The sequence below is a fragment of the Prionailurus viverrinus genome, chromosome A1 (genome assembly GCF_022837055.1).
Source record: "Prionailurus viverrinus isolate Anna chromosome A1, UM_Priviv_1.0, whole genome shotgun sequence".
Lineage (NCBI taxonomy): Eukaryota > Metazoa > Chordata > Mammalia > Carnivora > Felidae > Prionailurus > Prionailurus viverrinus.
In genome coordinates, this window is record NC_062561.1 from 163,901,531 (window position 1) to 163,923,750 (window position 22,220).

The 22,220-nt window shown below is 35.6% G+C and overlaps 1 protein-coding gene across 1 annotated transcript in view; it reads right to left on the reverse strand.

Moving 5' to 3' along the window:
* SLCO4C1 (solute carrier organic anion transporter family member 4C1) overlaps window positions 1-22,220 on the reverse strand; it is a 75,886-nt gene that overhangs the window by 34,075 nt on the left and 19,591 nt on the right. The window contains exon 3 of the mRNA XM_047868990.1: window positions 1,503-1,685. Within this exon, the coding sequence (XP_047724946.1) occupies window positions 1,503-1,685 (183 nt within the window). The remainder of the gene's footprint in view (window positions 1-1,502; window positions 1,686-22,220) is intronic.

Sequence of the window (22,220 nt, forward strand, 5' to 3'; positions counted from 1 at the left end):
GCTATGAATATGATTGTATGCTAAGTCCAGCAAGTCCTCCCAGAGATTTATCAAATCTGGGACAGTCCTGTGGGCCTCCACTCTACCTACCGTGTTTAAATGATTTTTGAAAAACTTCCTAATTTTGTGTTACTAACACATGAAGATTAAAACTGTTTTATGAGAATTATTGATCAGAAGAGGACTTCAGAAAGGAAATATGCTAAACTGAGAGAGTGAAAAGCATCATTACTAGCTAATTGAAATAAAAGCATTACTAATTAGTAAATGAAAGAGAAGCTATACAGATCAGCTAGAACTTGTAGAGAGAGACAATGAGACTTTGCAGAGAGACCAACACAAAACAAGGAGAGAAAACAACTAGAAGTGTAGTGTTTTTCATATTAAGGAAGAGCCTAAGTAGGTTTAATAGTCTCCATCAGGGCTGCTTTGAACATACTTGACTTTCAGTTACTATAGCAATAAGTTCTTGTTATACACCGAATGTTTGTGTCCCCTCAAATTCCTATGTTTAAACCTGGGATGTAGGTTTCCAGTGTGATGGTAGGAGGTGAGATGTTTGGAACTGATTATGTCATGAGAGCGGAGCCTTCACAAATTAGATTAGTGCCCTCATAAGAAGATGCCCCAGAAAGCCCTTTCTTACCTGTCTGCCATGTGAGGACACAAGAAAAAGATGGCTATCTATGAACCAGGAAATAGGCCTCACCAGATCCTGAAACTGTGGGTACCCTCATCTTAGACTTTCCAGCCTCCAGGACCATGAGAAATAAATTTCTGTTGTTTACAAGCCAACTAGTGTATGGTATTCTGTTACAGCAGATTAAAAGAACTAAGGCAGCCCCCTATATTAGAATAATAAACTGATAAGATGAAAACTTACAGAATGTGAAACACATTAATTTGATGTAAGGCCACACACAGCCTAGTAAACTCTACCTTGCAAGAATATCACAGAAGGAATTTAAGAGAAACTTACGCTACCAAAAATTAGGTTCAGCACTGCCTTTCCCCTGACCCCCCCCTCCCCCAGCTACCAACCCAGAATTGAGCCACACATAACCAGGATTAGTCTGAAATGAAAAGTCCACAGAGTTCTGGGTACTATCTTGTGGTTTCTTTTGTTGACTCTAGTTAAGTCCATAAAAGATTTAGTAAATCAGGTAGAATGGCCAACTCAATCTCCCCACCCTGTGTAAATTAACCTGGAATTCAATTAATCCAGACAGCCTACTGCTTGGATGGCAGTTCTAGGAGGGCTGGCATGCCCGGAACAGGATATAGAGCGGGATGTCAACAAAACTCATAACTGCATTCAACTGAAGGACATGTGTCAGTAAATAATCAAAAAGATTAATATTGCTCTATCTAATATTTAATGGAAATTGAATAGAAATGCCTATGAAATTACAACTTTTCATAAGCATATGTTATGCTTTTACTTATCAATTTAAAAACCAATGAAATGATACTGAAACATTTATTTTATAGAGAAAACTTACCTATGTAAAGAGAAGATTTGTGTGTGGGCACAGAATCATCAATAAAAGCTGTTCCCAGGGTATAAAGAGGAGTTCCTCCTGTTCCCAACAAGAGTTGTCCCAAGATGAACACATACAAGTAGTTAGAAAGTGAAGAACTTGAAGAGGTACAACCAGTTCCATTCCTTGTTGCTGAGCAAGTATCTTTGGGGTAAAAAAATTAAATTGTGAATTTACAGAAATTTAATTTATCTATCTGTCTTTACAAATCAGACTTGCCTAACATAACCTTCTTAATTTCTTTCAATCACTTCACTTTACTTTTAAAATACATACATTACTAAAGAACATTTATTAAATATTATGTTAAAATACAGAAAACATAGAACAAAACTGAGAAACATTACTTTAAAAATCATAATTCACAAAGTTCGGGGTAAATTAATGTAAACACAATTGAAGCATGTGGTGCCAGGGAAGGAGTTTTCAAATTAAGAAAAGAAAAAAACAAACAAACAAGCAAAAAAATTAGCCTTTATTTTTCTTTCCAAGTTATAGTACAGTATGAGAACCATAATGAATTCATCAATCAATACCTTAAACACATGTGAAAAGTATACTTAGGTTATAGTATATTTTGGCTAAAACAGTAATTTCTCAATGTTTACAGCAAAGCCATAATATTTGAAGTTATGTCTAATTCTTTATTGTAGCTTGAACTATTTTATTAAATTTATTTTTTGAAGCAACCTTTGGCTCTAGAGGATATTCTTCTGAATATCATCAAAGGAAAAATGCTTATCTTTAAGATTTGATTAAAATCTTAAAAATCACACTCAAAGACTGGATATTATAGTAAATCTAGATTTCCCAAACCCACTGGATAATATTAATGAGCAATGATGCTTGTTAAAAATACATTCCCAGCCCAGGACACCTGGGTGGCTCAGGTAGTTAAGCATCTGGCACTTGATTTAGGCTCGGGTCATGATCTCACAGTCATGGGATCCAACCTTGCATAGAGCTCCCCATTGAGTGTAGAGCCTGCCTGGTCTCTCTCCTTCTCTCTCCACCCTTTCCCTTCTCATGCACTCTCTAAATAAATAAATAAATAAACATTAAAAATACATATATTCCCAGCCCTTCCCTTTGAATCTGGTGTAATATCTAGGAATCTGCATTTTAACAATGGCCTTAGCTAATTCTATTTTCACTTCCTTAATATCAGATCAAGATTACTTCCTGAATGATGTAAGACCCCCAAAGCACCAATCCTGAAGATTCTTTAACTGATTCATGGCCATCAAACTTTCAGATGCAAATTTTGTGTATAAAATATTGTATTTTATTTACTTATTTATTATTTATTTACTTATTTATTTATTTATATTTGACAGAGAGAGAGAGAACATGCACACAAGTCACACAAGTGCAGAGAGGAGCAGAGAGAGAGAGAGAGAGAGAGAGAGAGAGAGAGAGAGAGAGAGAATCTTAAGCAGGCTCCATTCTCAGCTTGGAAACTGACCATGGAGCTTTATCTTATAACTCTGGGATCATGAGAGAAGCCGAAATCTAGAGTCATATGTCAACCGACTGAGCCATCCAGGTGCCCTTGCACAAAATACTTATTTTTTTTAATGTAAAATATACCCTATAATTTTGTACATATTCAGATTATAAGAGGTTGATGAATATTCAGGCCGATAATTTGTATCTATAACTGGGCTAAATCTGCATTATTTGTGTTACCTCCTTTGCCATGTCAGATATTTGAACTGTGATTTCTGGTTTCATCATTCACTTTCTTGGAGGTAGTAGATTAGACTAAGAATAATCTCATTATTTGATACATTGCAAAATTGAACATACAGGTATTTCTTAATTTATTATTTTTCATATTTTTTTATGATAGGTAAATATATTTTTTACTAATCTGGTAGGTATTTTGACCATGTGAGTATTCTCTGGGGTTTTGGTGTTTGTTTTTTTCCAGAAGAAGTAATACATGAAGTTTCAACATGTTTGTTTAAGTAAATTTTAAATACCACAGAAGATCAAGAGAAAGAGAAAATTCTTCCTTCCCCCACCTGTCTCCACTTTATGATCTTCCATGTAACTCAGAGGGAGGTAATGACCTTTGTTAACAGCTCTTTTTATTTTTTCAGACACTTTCTCACATATTCACATGTTTCCTATCCATTTACTGTTTTTACACAAGTACAGTCATACTAAACATACTACACCTATACTCAACAACTTCCAATTTTCACTTACATCCTGGACATCTTTGAAATTTAACTGTATTTAAATTTCTTTGTTGGTACTGTCATAACATTCCATAGCATAAATGTCTTCTAATGTATCTACTTAATCCACAATTTACACTTAATAATTAATAATTAATAACACATACTGGGGCACCTGGGTGGCTCATTTGGTTAAGCGTCCAACATCAGCTCAGGTCATGATCTCGCAGTTCATGAGTTCAATTCCACATCGCACTGTCGGCTGTCAGCACAGAGCCTGCTACAGATTCTCTGTCTCCCTCCCTCTCTGCCCTCCCCTGCTCACACATGCTCTCTCTCACTCAAAAATAAATAACATTTAAAAAAAATAACACATATTATTATATTATAAATATATTTAGGTCATTACAAACATGTTGTGATAGGTATTTTTATAATTTCCTTGGCATATTTATGCAAGTCTATATGTAGTAGTTTCCAAAAAGTGGAACTGCTAAATCAAAGTGTATAAATATTTGTATTTTGATATTGCCAAACTATCTTATCAAAAATTTAAACAAATATGCAATCATACCAGCAACACAGCAACATCTTCCATAATAAAATTAAATTACTACCAATCTCACTGGTTAAAAAATACCTAACACACATATTTTTTTCAATTTAATTTTTAAGGTCATCAATAAGCATTTTTTATTTTATTTGTCACTTACATATTTTTTCTATGAATGTTTCAAATATACTTTCAAGGTCCTAGCTTTCATACTTGCCTTATAAAATCTTCCCTTCTCCAAGATAATGTACATAGTAACATGATTTTATCCTAACATTTTACAGTTGACCTGAGAACGATGCAGGGGTTGGAGCACCAAACCCTGCACAGTTAAAAATCCATGTATAGCTTTTGGCTTCCCAAAACTTTACTAATACCCTATTTTTGACGAGAACTCTTATTGATAAACAGTTAATTAACACATATTTTGTATGTTACATGTATTGTATATTATTTTCTCACAGTAAAGTAAGCTAAAGAAAAGAAAATGTTAAGAAAGCCATTAGGAAGAGAAAATACATCTCCCGTACTGTATTTATTGAAAAAAACCTGTGTGTATAAGTAGACTCACACAATTTAAACTCATGTTTTTGTGTTTTTCAATTGTATTTCTAATTCATATGTAATAAAGTTTAGTGGGGAAAGACAGAGATGCAGCATTCTGTTGGATTAACCAAAGAGAATCTTTTATTAAAGACACTCAGTTTTATGTCACTGATCTTTGCAGTCTTTCTCTGGCTCAAATCTCTTGTAATTACTTCAGCTCTCTAAGCCTTGAGATATCAATATCTCAGCCCAGCTATAACCCATTTCACAGTACTGCATAAAAGACTCTTTAATACTTAACATTTTCTTTTATCATTTTCCTCAAGTAAACAAGGCCAAAGATCTACTTATGAACACTACTGTATCCAATATACTACTCTATTATTTCTGAATAATTTATTTCTATTGCTTTTCTTAGAATTGATAAAAAGAAATGACATACTAAGCCACAGAAAGGCATGGATGAATCTTAAATGCATATTGCTAAGTGAGAGAATCCAGCCTGGGGAGGTGAGGTTAAGACGGTGAAGTAGTATGTGGTTGCCTCATCCCTCGAGCACAGCTAGATAAATATCTAATCATTCTGAACACCCAGGTTTTCTATCTGAAGACTGAGACAACAAACTGTACAACTAGAGGGAAAGATGAGGCTACAATGTAGAAGGCAGAAGGTGTGGAGATGTGATTTAGGGGAGAAAAGGATTATGGGTGCCAGGGAAGAGAGGGGAGCCCTGATCATGGAGAGAGGTGAGAGCCTGAGAGACTGGAGGGGGGTGGGGGGCAGGTAGGAGGAGAGCAGTATACAGGGGATAGCACAAGAAAAACACTTCCCTAAAAGCATGGACTGGGAAAATGAGAGGGGCTGATTATTGTGAGTTTTTTCAACCAGTAGAACTCAAAAATTGGAGTTTTAGAAGTCTTCGCTGTGGGGGTATGGAGCCCGGCAAGTGAAGATGTGCCCCTGTGGAGAAGAATGGAGGAGGCCTGGGAGTAGACAACGCAATCTGAGGAACCCCTGGGACAAACTGTGAGAAGACAGTTTTTGCTTCTTGAAGTATATCTGGGAGAGATGTCATTACTTCTCAAGGAACGAAAGAGACAGCAGGCTGCACTGCACTGTCTGGTTCCTTAGCATAGGGGAAGAAACACCTGCTAAGGGTGGCAAACTTGGACTCTGTTTTTTTTCTGCATTTTATAATCCACATTCCTGCCTATGGGTATGACTGCACTTCTGGGACAAGCTGGCACCCTCCTCAGTGCAGCAACCCTCCCTGAGAGGACCAGCACAGGTCCACGCCATGCTGGGTCTCTAAAGTTTGGAGTTCTAAAACTCAGTGTGCCTGAGATAAAACACAGGTGCACTGTACTTCTGGGAAGGCAGACAGTCCAGATACAGACAGGGTGAAGGTAGGAATTTGAGGGACGCCTGGGAGACATGAGGAAGAATGCTTGCTCTTCTGTAAAGGCTTCCCGGACAATGGTGGGATCGAGCTCCCCTCCCTGGGGAGGAAGGAGAGGGCTGGCACCATTTCTCTCACCCACCCATCAGCATGGACTGACTTTGTGGAGCAAAACAGCACCAATAATGAAGACCTCAGCCACTATACCAAGTCCCACACCTCTGCACTCTGCAGGTGCTTCTTTACTAGGGCAAGTGTGCCTGAGAACCAAAATAGTGGGTCCTTCCCCTGAGAAGACCAGCACAAACTTCCCCCCACACACCAAGTCAACCAACCACAGAGTGCTGCAAAGCTTCAGCTCTAGTGGGAATAGGATATAGTCTCTTTTAACAAGCAGACCAGACAGAGCACACCTAGTTAAAACCCGCCACCCTCTGGACAAGATCCAAATACTTCCCATTGCAGGCAAGGAAAACCCTGCAGAAGACTGCCCTAAAAAAGAGCAGACAAAACACAGCAGCAGAGTGCACACAGCATACACTAGAGACACTTCTTGAAGCACCAGGCCCTAACAGTATATGACCTCTTCTTCACAAAGGCATTTTTGTCAGGAACAGAAAACACAGCAGGTTTTCGTAACACAGACAAGAAGACAGAGACCTAGACAAAATGCCAAGATGCAGGAATTCATCCCAAAAGAAAGAATAATAAAAGGTCACAGCCAGGGATCTAATAAAAAAAGATAAATGTAGAGGTGCCTGGGTAGCTAGATCAGTTAAGTATCCGACTTCAGCTCAGGTCATGATCTCATGGTTCGTGAGGTCGAACCCCACATCAGGTTCTTGGCTGTTAGTGCAGAGTCTGCTTCAGATCTTCTGTCTCTGTGTGCCCCTCCCCCACTTGTTCTTTTACTCTCTCTCTCAAAAACAAATAAAAACATTAAAAAAAAACAAATATAAGTAATATGTCTAATCCAGAATTTCAAACAACAATCATAATGACACTAGCTGGGCCTGAGAAAAGCATAGAAGACACCAGGAGTCCCTTACTGCAGAAATAAAAGACCTAAAAACTAGTCAGGCCTTAAAAAAAAAAAGTTATAACCAAGATGCAAAATCAACCGGATATAATAACCACAGGATAGGAGAAGCAGAGGAATTAAGTGATACAGAAGATAAAATTGTGGAAAATAATGAAGCTAAAAAGAAGAGGAAAAGAAAAACACTGGATCACAAATGTAAACTCAGGGAACTCAGCAAAGCCATAAAGCATAATAACATTCCTATCTTAGGAGTCCCAAAAGGAGAGGAAAACAGAAGAGAGCAGAAAGTTTATTTGAGCAAATTATACCTGGATATTTCCTTAATCCGGGGAAGGAAGCAGACATCCAAATCCAAGCACAGAGACCTCTCATTAAAATCAATAAAAGCAGGCCAACACCAAGACATACATAGTAAAATTTGCAAAATACGGACATAAGGAAAAGTCCTAAGGGCAGCAAGGGAAAAGAAATCCCTACCTTACAAGGGAAGACATATAAGGTTAGCAGCAGACCTATCAATAAAAACTTGGCCGGCCTGAAGGGAGTGACATGATATATTCAACATGCTGAATGGTAAAAATATGTAGGCAAGAATACTTTATACAGCAAGGCTGTCATTCAGAATAGAAGGAGAGATACAGAGTTTCCCAGACAAACAAAAACTAAAGGAGTTCATGACCACTACACCAGCCTTGGAAGAACTGTTATAGGGGACTCTTTGAATGGGGGAAAAAAGGGACAAAGACTACAAAGGAACACAGAAAATCGCCAGAAACAACGACTTTACAGGTAATACAATGGCCTAAATTAATATCTATCAATAATCACTCTGAATGTAAACGTACTAAATGCTCCCCTTAAAACATAGAGGGTATCAGAATGGGGGAAAAAAAAGATCCATCAATATACTGCCTACAAAAGACTCATTTTAGACCTAAAGACACCTGTAGATTAAAAGTGAAGGCATAAACAACCACTTAAAATGCTAAGGGACATCAAAAGAAAGGTGGGGTAGCCCTACTTATATCAGACAAACTAGATTTTAAACCAAAGACTATAACAAGAGATGAAGAAAGGCACTACATCATAATAAAGGGGTCTATCCAACAAGATCTAATAATTGTAAATACTTATGCCCCCAACTTGTAAGAACACAAATATATAAATCATTTAATCACAAGCATAAAGAATTTCATTCAGTAATAGTAGGGGATTTTAATACTCACTTACATAAATGTAAAAATCATCTAATCAGAAGATCAACAAGAAAACCATGGCTTTGAATAACACACTGGACCAGATTGACCTAACAGATACTTTCAGAACATTTTATCTTAAAGCAGCAGACTATACACTCTTTTTGAGCGCATATGGGACATTCTACAGAATAAATCACATACTGGGTCATAAATCAGGCCTGAATAAATACAAAAAGACTGAGATTATACCATGCATATTTTCCTACCTATGAAACTTGAGGTCAACCACAGGAAAAAGTTCAGGAAGACCAAATACATGGAGGTTAAAGGACATCCTACTAAAAATGAATGGGTTAACCAAGAAATTAAAGAAGAAATTAAAAAATACATGGAAACAAATGAAAAATGAAAACACAATGGTCCAAAATCTTTGGGATGTAGCCAAAGCAGTCATTAAGAGGTAAGTATATAGCAATATATAGTATACAGCAATATAGCATAAAGGTTTATCTCAAGAAGCAAGAAAAATATCAAATAAATAACCTAACCTTACAATTAACGGAGCTAGAAAAGGAGCAACAAATGAAGCCTAAAGCCAGCAGAAGAAAGGAAATAATAAAGATTCGAGTAGAAATAAATAATATAGAAACAAACAAACAAACAAAAAACAGTAGAATAGATCAATGAAACAAGGAGCTGGTTCTTTGAAAAAATTAGTAAAATTGATAAACCCCAAGCCAGACTTATCAAAAAGAAGAGTGAAAGGATCCAAATAAATAAAATCACAAATGAGAGAGGAAAGATCTCAACCAACATCACAGAAATACAAACAATTATAACAGAATATTATGGAAAATTATATGCCAACAAATTGGCCAATCTGGAAGAAATGGATAAATTCCTAGAAACACATAAACTACCAAAACTAAAACAGGAAGAAACAGAAAATTTGAACAGATCGATAACCAGCAAAAAAGTCAGTGTAATTAAAAATCTCTCAACAAAAGTCCAGGGCCAGATGGCTTCCCAGGAGAATTATACCAAACATTTAAAGAAGAGTTAATACATATTCTTATCAGTTTTCCAAAAAATAGAAATGGAAGAAAAACCCAAACTCATTCTACCAGGCCAGCATTACCTTAATTCCAAAACCAAAGACCCCACTAAAAACGAGAATTACAGGCCAATATCCCTGATGCACATGGATTCAACAATTCTCAACAAGATACCAGCAAATCGAATCCAACAGTACATTAAAAGAATTATTCACCATGAACAAGTGGGATTTATTACCAGGTAAAGGTGATTCAATATTTTCAAATCAATCAATGTGATACACCACATTAATAAAAGGATAAGAATAAAATGATCCTCTCAGTAGATGTAGAAAAAGCATTTGACAAAGTAAAGCTCCATTATTAATAAATACCCTCAATAAATTAGGGATAGAAGGAACATACCTCAACATCATAAAGGCCATATACAAAAGACCCACAGCTAATATCATCCTCAATGGGGAAAAACTAGTTTTCCTCCACAGTCAGGAACAAGAGGAGGACATCCATTCTCACCATTGTTAATTAACATAGTACTGGAAGTTCTAGCCTCAGCAATCAGAAAACAAAAAGAAATAAAAAGGCATCCCAACTGGCAAGGAAGAAGTAAAACTTTCACTGTTTGCACACAACATGAAACTCTATGTAGAAAACCTGAAAGACTACAAAATATGCTAGAACTAATACACAAATTCAGTTAAAATCACATGATACAAATAAACATACAGAAATATGCTGCATTACTATATACTAATAATGAAGCAGCAGAAAGAGAAATCAGGGAATCGATTCCATTTACAATTGCACCATAAACCATATGATACTTTAGGAATAAACATAACCAAAAAGGTAAAAGATTATCCAGACTCTGAAAACTATAAAACACTGATAAAAGAACCTGAAGAGGACACCAAGAAATGGAAAAACATTCCATGCTCATGGACTGAAAGAACAAATATTGTTAAAATGTCTATACTATCCAAAGCAATACATACATTTAAATGCAATCCCTATCAAAATACCCCCAGAATTTTTCACAGAGCTAAAACAAAAAATCCTAAAATTTGTATGGAACCACAAAAGACCCTGAATAGCCAAAGCAATCTTTTAAAAGAAAAGCAAAGCTGGAGGCATCACAATTCCAGACTCCAAGCTATATTACAAAGCTGTAGCCATCCAGACAATATGATACTGGCATTAAAAAAGACACATACAGATCAATGGAACAGACTACAAAACCCAGAAATGGACCCACAACTATATGGTCAACTAAGCGGGAAAGAATATCCAATGGAAAAAAGTCTCTTCAGCAAATGGCGCTGGTAAAATTGGACAGTGACATGCAGAACAATGAAACTGGACCCCTTTCTTACACTATACACAAAAATAAATTCAAAATGGATGAAAGACCTAAATGTAAGACAGGAAACCATCAAACTCCTAGACAAAAACACAGGCAGAAACCTTTTCGACCTCAGCAGCAGCAACTTACTCCTAGACGTGTCTCTGGAGGCAAGGGAAACAAAAGCAAAAGTGAAGCAATGGAACCTCATTAAGATAAAATGTTTCTGCACAGTGAAGGAAACAATCAACAAATAAAACTAAAAGGCAACTGATGGAATAGAAGATATTTGCAAGTGACGTATCTCATAAAGGGTTAGTATCCAAAATCTATAACTTATCAAACTCAACACCCAAAAAACAAACAAGCCAGTGAAGAAATGGGCAGAAGACATGAATAGACATTTTTCCAAAGAAGACATCCAGATGGCCAATAGACATATGAAAAGATGCTTAACATCACTCATCATCAGGGAAATAGAAATCAAACCTACTATGAGATACCACCTCATACCTGTAAGAATGGCTAAAATTAACAACACAGGAAACAACAGACGTTGGTAAGGATGCAAAGAAAGGGGAACCCTCTTACACTGTTGGTGGGAATGCAAACTGGTACAACCACTCTGGAAAACACTATTGAGGTTCCTCAAAACATTAAAAATAGAACTACTCTACAAGCCAGCTATTGCATTACTAGGTGTTTACTCAAAGGATATAAAAATATTGATTCAAAGGGACACATGTACCCCGATGTTTACAGCAGAATTATCAACAAGAGTCAAATTATGAAAAGAGCCCAAATGTCCACTGACTGATGAATGGATAAAGAAGATGTGGTATATACATATACAATAGAATATTATGCAGCCATAAAAAAAGAATGAACCTTGCCATTTGCAACCACATGGACAGAGCCAGATTGTATTATGCTAAGTGAAGTAAGTCAAAGAAAGACAAATACCATGATTTCATTCAACTGGAATTTAAGAAACAAAACAAACAGACATAGGGAAAGAAGAAGAAAAAAAGAGAGGGAAGCAAACCATAAGAGACTCTTAACTATAGAAAACAAACAGGGTTGATAGACATGGGTGGGAAATGGCCTAATGAGTGATGGGTATTAAAGACGGCACTTGTGATGAGCATCTAAGTGATGAACCCTTAAGTTATACTTCTGAGCCCAATTTAACTCTATATGTTAACTAATTAGAATTTAAATAAAAATTTGAAAAAAAAAAAAGAAAAGAAAAAGGGCATTAGAAAAAAGTTAGGGAAACCTGAATGAAGTATGGACATCAAGTAATAAGTATAAACATTAAGAGATGATATATCAACACTAGTTCATTAATCATTAAAAATATAGCATACAAAGTAATATCTTAATGATAGGGGGAAATTGAGGCACCTGGGTTGCTCAGTCCATTGAGTGCCTACTCTTGATTTTGGTTCAGGTCATATTCCCAGGGCTGTGGGATGGAGCCCCATGTCAGGCTCCATGCTGAGTATAGAGCCTGCTTAAGATTCTCTCTTTCCCTCTGTCCCTTTCTCCCACTTGCCTTCTCTCTCTCTCTAAAATAAAGTTTAAAAAATAATAATAGAGGGAAATGGTTGTGGTATATTTGGTATATTTGGAAATTCTCTCATACCTAATACTACCTTCACAATTATTCTGTATATCTAAAATTGTTCTAAATACCAAGTTTAGTAAAAAAAAAAAAATTACAATTACAACTAAAGTCTTACACTTTCATAAAAATTAAAAATGAAAATATACAGCAACAATATTAATTAGTCAGATAGTATGAGACATGTAAGAATAGACAGAAAAATGTAGAAGAGACTTTAATATTCATCTTTCTCAGTCCAAGAGTGAAAATTATTAAAAATAAGCAAGGATACACTATAAACACCAAATGTTGGCTAACTTGACAATAGATTATATTTAAAATAAAAATAAAAATAAAAATAAAAATAAAAATAAGCAAGTATAGATAAGACCTAAACAATATTATCAGTAACACTGCATGTAGGAAAACATGTCAAATTCCATACTATGATGAAATTGTGTCTTCTATTTTTAGGTCCCAAGGACAATTCTAAAAAAATTGACCAAATATTATGCTATAAAAATATTTATATACATTCCAAAGAGTAAATAACAATAACATTCTATGACCAAAATGAAATAAACTAGAAATTTATAATGCGATAGAAAATGAAAATGCACATAAAAAAATTGAATTCAAAAAATTTAAACTTAAAAAAATTTTTAACTCTTAAATTATTTTTGGATCAATAATTTTGGAATTATGAAAATGCTCAGAAATTATGATACTAAAAAAATACATCAAAATTCATATTCTACAACTAAAGTAGTACTTATAGGAAAGCATCTCATTCAAACAAAAAAAGAACCAAACAGAAAAAGGAAAATAAAAATTAAAAATATATAAAAATAAGTCACATTCTGAGTTACCCCCAACATTCATACTACTGGAGCAAGATGAGCTTATGATAGAATATCTATGGAGGAAATAAAATGCAAAAGAATATCTAGAAAAAAAATACTAAAAAGGGAATACAATGAGGAGGACCCTCTAATTAAAACAATAAAGAATTAACAAATGACTAGAAATATGATTAATGAAATAAAAAATAATAAAGTTAATAAAAAGTAAATCCTTTGAAATAATCAATAAAATAAACCACTGACTAACATAATGAAAAAGCAGAAATTACAACTATACAAATACATGGAAAAAAAGGAAATGAACTAAAAGGAGATGACTTTTTTAAATTCACAAGAGACTACTTAGAGCAAATTTCTAGCAAATATATTTGAAAAACAAGAAATTAATTCCCAAGACCAGATAGTTTCAGAGATCAATTTTGCCAAAACTTTAAATGTTAAATAATAATGACAATTATAATAACAACATACATACCTAATGCCATTTAAATTATTCAAGAATATAGAAAAAGGATTAAAAATTACCAAAATATTTTTTAAGTTATTCATTTATTTTGAGAGAGAGAGAGAACGAGAACATGAGCAGGGGAGGGGCAGAGAGAGAGGAAAAGAGAATCATAAGCCGGCTACACACTGTCAGTTGTAGAGCCTGATGCAGGGCTGGATTTCAGGAACCATGAGATCATGATCTGAGCCGAAATCAAGAGTTGGACACTTAACCAACTGAGCCACCCATACACCCCATAAATTACCAAAATATTTGGTAATATTGATACCACGTGAAAAAGATCAACAACAGCAGAAACTAATAGACCAATCTCATATCTAAGTATCAATACAAAAAAAATATATTAGCAACAAAACCCAGCAACATATTAAAAAATGTAGCATGACTCTTTAAAGATGCATGCTTTGGAAATTAAGAAAATTTAATAAGTTAGATCTAATTAGAAAATTCAATGATCACTTTCATAGATTTTAAGTAGACATATGACAAATGTCAACAACAAATCACATAATCAACATAAAACAGGAATAGATATGTCTCTAACATGATCAAATAAATATATGGGCATGTAAGTATGGATATATACATGCATATGCATATGCACATACATACTACTAAGGTCAGAAAGAAGTAAGACAAGGATACTCACTATCTTTGCAACTTTTCAATACTGTATTGTGGGCAGAAAGAACCTTGAGGCCTATGATCAAGGATCAAGAGGTAAAACTAACTCTATACGCAGAAATTACAAATTCTTTCAGGAACAGTGAAAAAAAAATCAATGGAAAAACTACTAAAAACAGTAAGAAAATTCAGTAATATAAGTTTATTTATAAATATAAAATTAATATATGAAAAGTCAGTAAGTATCACATGTTCAAGTTGGATAATGTGATGGAAGAAAAAACAATTTACAATAGAAAAAAGAAACTAAATACACCTAAATAAATGTGAACAAGCTGTATGAAGACTACTGCCTACCTAGAATCACAGTGAAGCAAGTGAGGTGGGGCAGAAAAATACAGTTTGTCACAGAGGTGAGGTGCCACAGAAAGATTCTAAATATGAACAGCAATCTCTGTATGTGGGGAAAAAGGTAAAAGCTCAAAAATTTACGTATGAGGAACATCCATCTCAACTAGAGAGAATCCCTGCTTGTCCAGAACAGGGTTCCAGTTCCTCTCCTACATAAAATATGTTAAGCAAGAACTCCAAGATGGTCCTCTGAGAGTCCCCATCGTAATTCCTGGGACCGTGAATAGGACATTACTACATCTTTGACTACGTTACAGTGGCAAAGAGTTTTTGCAGAATAAGATTATTAATCAAATGACTTTGAATTAGGAAGGAGATTATCTGCTTGTGCTCGATCCAATCATATAAGCCCTCTAAAGCAGAGGTCTTCTTCCTCTGGCAGCAGCAGCATATGTCAGAAAAATCTGAAGCCAAGTAGAGATTATATGAGCTGCTGCTGGCTTTGAAGATGAAAAGGACCAGGTGCCAAGGAATGTGCAGAGCTTTTAGCTGATAGAAACACTCGATGATGATTGTCAAGGAAATGGAGATCTCAGTTAAACAATTCCAAAAAATTACTTCACAGTAATTACTTCAACAGTTTAATGATTACTTCATTACTGATTACTTCAACAGTTTAATGAGCGTGGAAAGAGATTCTTCTCTAGAGCCTCCAATGAGAAGGTAGTCAGCTGACACCCTGAGTTTGAAAGTCTGATCAGAGAACCCAGCTCAGCTGTGCCAAACTCCTGATCCATGGAGATAGTAAGATAATACATTTGTGCTGTTTCAAATTTAGTTTGCATAATATGTTATGCAGCAATAGAAAACTAATACAAACATCTCATAAAAAATTAGCCAAGGAATAATTTGCCTCATTCAAACATAAATAATAAACAAAGAGGAAAAGCAAATGACATGGCAAAATAGTCTCCAGGAGAATGTCACTATGATGTAGATTTAAAAATTACCACATTGCCATACTTTAAAAGTGATGGCAACAATTGCTTCTTTTTTTTTTTTTTTTGAAAGAGAGAGAGAGAGAGAGAGAGAGAGAGAGAGCGAGAGCGCAAGTGGGGAAGCAACAGAGAGGCAAACACAGAATCCAAAGGAGGCTCCGGGCTCTGAGCTGTCAGCACAGAGCCCAATGCTGGGCTCAAACTCACGAACCATGAGTTTATGACCTGAGCTGAAGTCAGATGCTCAACCAACTGAACCACCCAGGTGCCCCAACAATAGCTTCTTAAAAGCAAAAGCTGAAAACAGGGATTTAAACTTTTTTTTTTAAATGTTCATTTATTTTTGAAAGAGACAGACAGACAGAGCATGAGCAGGGGAGGGGCAGAGAGAGAGGGAGACACAGAATCTGAAGCAGGCTCCAGGCTCTGAGCTACACAGAGCCGTATGCAGGGCTCAAACTCAGAAACTGAGAAATCATGACCTGAGCCAAAATCAGACGCTTAACTGACTGAGCCACTCAGGCACCCCTGAAAACAGAGATTTAATAAGCTCATAAATGTGATGAATAAGAGAAGTGGAAAAAAAATGGGCTGAAAAAACTCAGAAAAGGCATGAAACAAAAATGAAAACTACCACAGAAATAAAAGTACATCAAAATGGGCAAAAGAAAGAATAGCACTATAAGAATCACAAAAAGACAGAATATATATTTGTGACTTGAAATATAAACAAAATTAAGTACATAAAAACTAAGACTTAAAAGATTACAGAGAAAATTATAGACATGAGATCCAGACAAAGAAAATCAAACATGTGCATAATCAATCAGAATAGGAAAAAGCATCTACTCTGAGGTAAAACTTAGGAAACTTTCCCGAAATAAGTGAAGGCCTATCTCTAATTTAAAATGGCATAGAACATCCAGGAAAATTTGATGCAGGGCCTTTAAGACATTCCCTTATGAAGTTACTGGATTTTAAAGATAAAGAGAGACAAGTACAGTCAAGAAAAAAGATAGTCACTCATGTAGAGGGAAATGAACAACTTTGGTTGGCATCAGACTTCTCTAGAGCAACATTAATCTCATAAATCAAAGGAATGATTACAAAAAGTAATCAGTGAAAAATGTGACTCACAAATTTTATACTCAAACAATCACTCAAATATAAAGGCAAAAGACAAATATATAAACATATTTCAAACCTCATAGAATTGACCTTTCCTGAAAAAAACAAAAACAAAAACTACTAGAGGGTACATTTCAGCCTACCAAGAAATACTGCATTCTGAGAAGCCATGGAGACCTGAAGACCATTGCATCATAAAATGTTAAATAATTTATTAAATTTCACTTGTGGGGCGCCTGGGTGGCTCAGTCGGTTAAGCGGCCGACTTCGGCTCAGGTCATGATCTCACAGCCCGTGAGTTCGAGCCCCACGTCGGGCTCTGTGCTGACAGCTCAGAGCCTGGAGCCTGTTTCGGATTCTGTGTCTCCCTCTCTCTGACCCTCCCCTGTTCATGCTCTGTTTCTGTCTCAAAAAAATAAATAAACGTTAAAAAAATTTTTTTTAAATAAAAATTAAAAAATAAATAAATAAATAAATTTCACTTGTAATAACATAGCTTTAAAAAATAGCTAGGTTTACCTATTACGTGAATTCTGCAGTATTATTAGTTGAGGTAACTACTTGAACCTAGAGTTTCAACATCTACTGAGAAATGAAAAAATTTCTGACAAAGTATTTCCAACACTAATTTAAAAGCATGTGATTTGACAATACACCACAAGAGGGAGTGCCTATGCTGTTTATGAACATAGGGAGTGTTCCCAATAAAACCAAGGCTTAGAATTTCATTTAATGGACAAACCAGTGTCCACTCCTGCCCACTAACATATGCAGAAGCTAAAGGCAAAAGGTAAAAAGAAAACGTACATATCAAGGTAGGTGTAAGTTAAATATGAAGCTCAGCCCAACCCTTATTCCCACACAGAGGCCCAAAGTTTACTATCCCCAGGCATTTATTTACCTTCCAAACCTTGAAATTAAGAAACCATGTTTTCTTCTGGGCCCATCCTGCTGCCAGGGGTAGGGCACGATGCTGCAGTTTGAGATGAGATTTCACTCCCCCAGTCACATTTGGGTTTTTGGTTTTTGTTTTGTTTTGTGTTTTAATTTTCAGGAGGTGCTCCTGAGAAGAAACATAGTTTTATAGGGAACCTGGTCTGCCCAACACACCTGCATGAGGTGGCTGACTTTAATCAAAAACAGCCTCTCTTTCTCCCTTCCCGGGGAATGACTACAGTTTTCTCCCCCAGCTCCCCTTCCCATCTCCCAGCTACTGCCCTAAAGAAGGAGAAAGGACTGTTGCTTTTGTTTAAACCTGCCCAGGTCCAAGTCTCTAACCAGCATCTTCTGGCCTAGAGAGTGTAGATCATCCCCACATGCCTCTCCTACAACCTCTTTTCACTAATCCTACCACCAATCTTTCAAAAACCTTTCTTTAAAAACATTTCTTTAGGGGTGCCTGGGCACAGTCAGTTAAGCAGCCAACTCTTGATTTCAGCTCCGGTCATGATCTCACGGCTTCATGAGCCCTGCATCGGGCTTTGCGCTGGCAGCAAGGAGCTTGCTTGGGATTCTCTCTCTCTGCCCCTCCCCTATTTGTGCTGTCTCTGACTCTCTCAAAATAAATAAACTTAAAAAAAAAAAAAGTTTATTTAAAAGAAAAACGAGTTAGCTTTGAGTCTGTGTCTATGATATGGGTCCCTCTATGCCCAGGGCTAAGGGCAGCTGGTGGCAGAAGACCCGAGAAAGGAGTAAGAAAAATACTCTTCCTGAATATGAGGAACCCATATTCGGAAGCCCTCATCCAACTGATGTAGGAACAGGAGATGAGCCAGGTGGCACCAGGGACTTCTTAGGGTGCTGTTGTTCATAAACGTAGAGGGTGGGTGGCAAACAGTTGTGCAAGGAATCTCAGACAATTCAGAACTCTAGCTTTGTGGGAACTGAAAAGATGACAAAGCCTTTGCCTATGTAATCAATCTGCCTAGGATGTCAGCCTGCTCACTCATCTCGTATGGGAACCTGAGTCAAGAAAGTGATTTTCAAAAGCAGCTGTAACAGCATCTATATCAAGATGCTGTAAATAGAACAACGTACTTTTATTAAATTAAAATTAGGACACAGACCACAAAAGTATTTTCATGGTGCAGAAGAACATGGTGCATGTTACATCATGAAACAAAGCAGTTATTTATCTGAAGGAAGACAGCAAAGTGGAAATGAAATAACTTAGAAATGTGAGAGAAAGAAAGCAGAGATGAAACATGAGCTGGCAGAGCTCAGGAAAGAGAAAAATTAAAACCCCATAGAAATGAAGATAAAATTGAAAGGGCCATAAAGGTGAAGAGACTAACATAATAACAGTCATATAGTATAGAAATGAGAAAAATGAGAGAAATAAATGATAAAGAAATAGAAGAAATGTTAACTGTATATGGTGGTCAAAAGAGATCACATATACACATAATTTAAGTACCTGAGAAAAAAACAATGTCATGGAATAAAATACTCAAAGATATAATTTAAGAAAATGTCCCAAAAATCTAAAAATATGTATGTAAATCCATATACTTCAATTTCCATAACTGGGTGCCAGAGAAACATGACATGAACAGTCATCACCAACACACAGTCATCACCAACACACAGCCTGTCTTTGAAGAGACACTGCAAATTGCACAGATGTATGGACTACTGAGAATATTCTTTCTAGAGAATACCAGCAGTCTACTGTGTATCAAGTGTCACAAACACTTCTAAATGACTTCAGAATACAGGTGGCCAGAGGCTACTGAGAACAATATAAGAATGGGTAAGAAATTTAAAAATGTCAGTGATCAAATTATGAATGTACAAATGAGAAACACTTTAGTTATGAATATGATAACTAACATATAGACCTTTCACTAAAATGAAATATATCCTAGGGGCACCTAGGTGGCTCAGTTGGTTAAGTGTTCAACTTTGGATTTTGGTTCAGATCATGATCTCACAGTTAACAGTTCATGAGATCTAGCCCCACGTCAGACTCCATACTGACAGCTCAGAGCCTGCTTGGGAATCTCTCTCTCTCTCTCTCTGCCCCTCCCCCACTTGTGCATGCATTCTCTCTCTCGAAATAAATAAACCTTTAAAAAACAAAATGAAATATATCCTAATTTGCTCAGATTATATTGCTCAAGAGGGAAAAAAAAACGAAATAAATAAATATAGTTATGGTGCTTCTCAATACTCAAAGCTTTCACATACATTTCCTAACCTAACCTCTATAACTTTCTTTAATCATTTTATAAATGAGGAAACTGAAGCCCTAAGTCACATGCTATGCATAGTCAGGTTTTTCTAATATAACCTAGTACTCTGATTATAATCTTCTAATCCCCCAATGTATTCTCCGTGATCTCTAAATTACAATTTAATAAGCTGAACCATCACCTAGAGAATTATAAAGCAAGATTTCCCAAGTATATTTTATGGAACCCTAAGCTTCTGAGAATTTCCATGAACCAAAGGCTTCTATGGTCAAATCAGTGAAGGAAATATTCTATTATTACACCCTCCTCTTAGAGAGTACTAAGCATGCATTTATACATGATACGATAAAGTTTTTCACATGTCATATATTCAAGTTACTTTTTCTCCATTAATGTATAATATCTCACAGAATATGCTTAGAAAACACACTTTTGAAGAATGCTGGTTTCAAGTATCACAAAAGGGTCAAGTAAAACAAAAGAACCTTACGTAATTAAATTTTTTAATTTAACAATTGTATAGATAACTCACAGAGTTAGTTTTAGCAGTGATCACTTAATGACTCCTGTTGCCAAAATTTAGGATTTTGCCTTTCACCTTCTTTCTTACTACCCCTCTCCTTTGAAATGAACATCCAGAGTCACAAACGTAGAAACTGAGAAGATGACTCCAAATCTCAATTTTAACCTTCCAGTATCTCTTATGCTCTAGAACTGTATTTCTAATGCCAGATTTCTACCTCATGTGCCGAAAACAAAATTCATCACCATTCTCAAAAAACCACATTCTCTGCCTGACTTTCCAAAAACTGTTTACAACATCTATTTTCTAGTCAAGTTTAAAACATAAAAATCATTCAACATCATATTCGTTGCCTAAAACGACCACACCATATGCTTTTCAGCCTGAAACTATACCCATTGTTCAAGTCCAGTTCAAATTCCACTTATTATTAAAAGTTTTCCCGAGTTGGCCAAAGGAAACTCTTTTTCTTCATTTACTATCTTTCTTCATTCAGTGACAATGAACCCTGAAGTTTTAAGTTGCACCAGGTTCTTGCTTATCATGCCTTACTTATATTTGATCTTTATTTATGTTAACAGCAATAACAGTTATATTTACTGAATGGTCATCTTATGCAAGATCCTTCCCTATCATGTATTATCTAATCCCCAGAAACATCATATGGAAGAAGTACCGTTACTTTCCACATTTTACAGAAGAGAAAAATCAGGACTAGATTAACTACTTGCAAAATCTCTAAGACTTAAGAGCCTAACCTTTTAACAGATTTATCTCATGGTTAATAATGACATAAAGTACAATTAATTGGTTACGTAAATAATTTGGGATATAAATTCAAAACATTTCTGTAAGGTTTCTATCAAAATAAAACAAAAGCAAAAACTTTTAATATAATTTCTTACAGTCAATCTACTTATCTTCTCTAAAATACAAACCCCTGAAAAATAGAATCCAACACACTATGAATCTAATAAGAATGACCACAAATGCATAAAACCTTCATAAAACATTAGAAAATCCTATGTATAATCTTTACCAAGAAATCTGAAATGTCTCAAAATAAATATATTGACTTTAAATTGTACAAAATTCTGGGATGCCTGTGTGGCTCAGTCAGGTAAGCTTCCGACTTTGGCTCAGGTCATGATCTCATGGTTCACTGAGTTCGAGCCCACCTAGGGCTCTGGGCTGACAGTTCAGAGCCTGGAGCCTGCTTCGGATTCTGTCTTCCATGCTCTCTCTGCCCCTCCCCCACTCACACTCTGTCTCTCTCAAAATAAATACATATTTTAAAAATCTTTAAAAAATTATACAGAATGTGTATGGATCTATGATTCTGAATAAATTGAAATGGGAATCAAAAGTTTGCCTCTAAAATCAACCTATCTGAAAGGTTTTTTCTGGAGAATTTATGTCAAAACTCAATCAAAAACAATCAACACTTTTGTGTTGTTTCAACTATTCCAATATAGAGAAGAAAATATAAAACTTCCCAATTTGCTATAGAGTATTAGCACAACCTCATTTCAAACAACAGTCATTTGTAAGGAGGAAC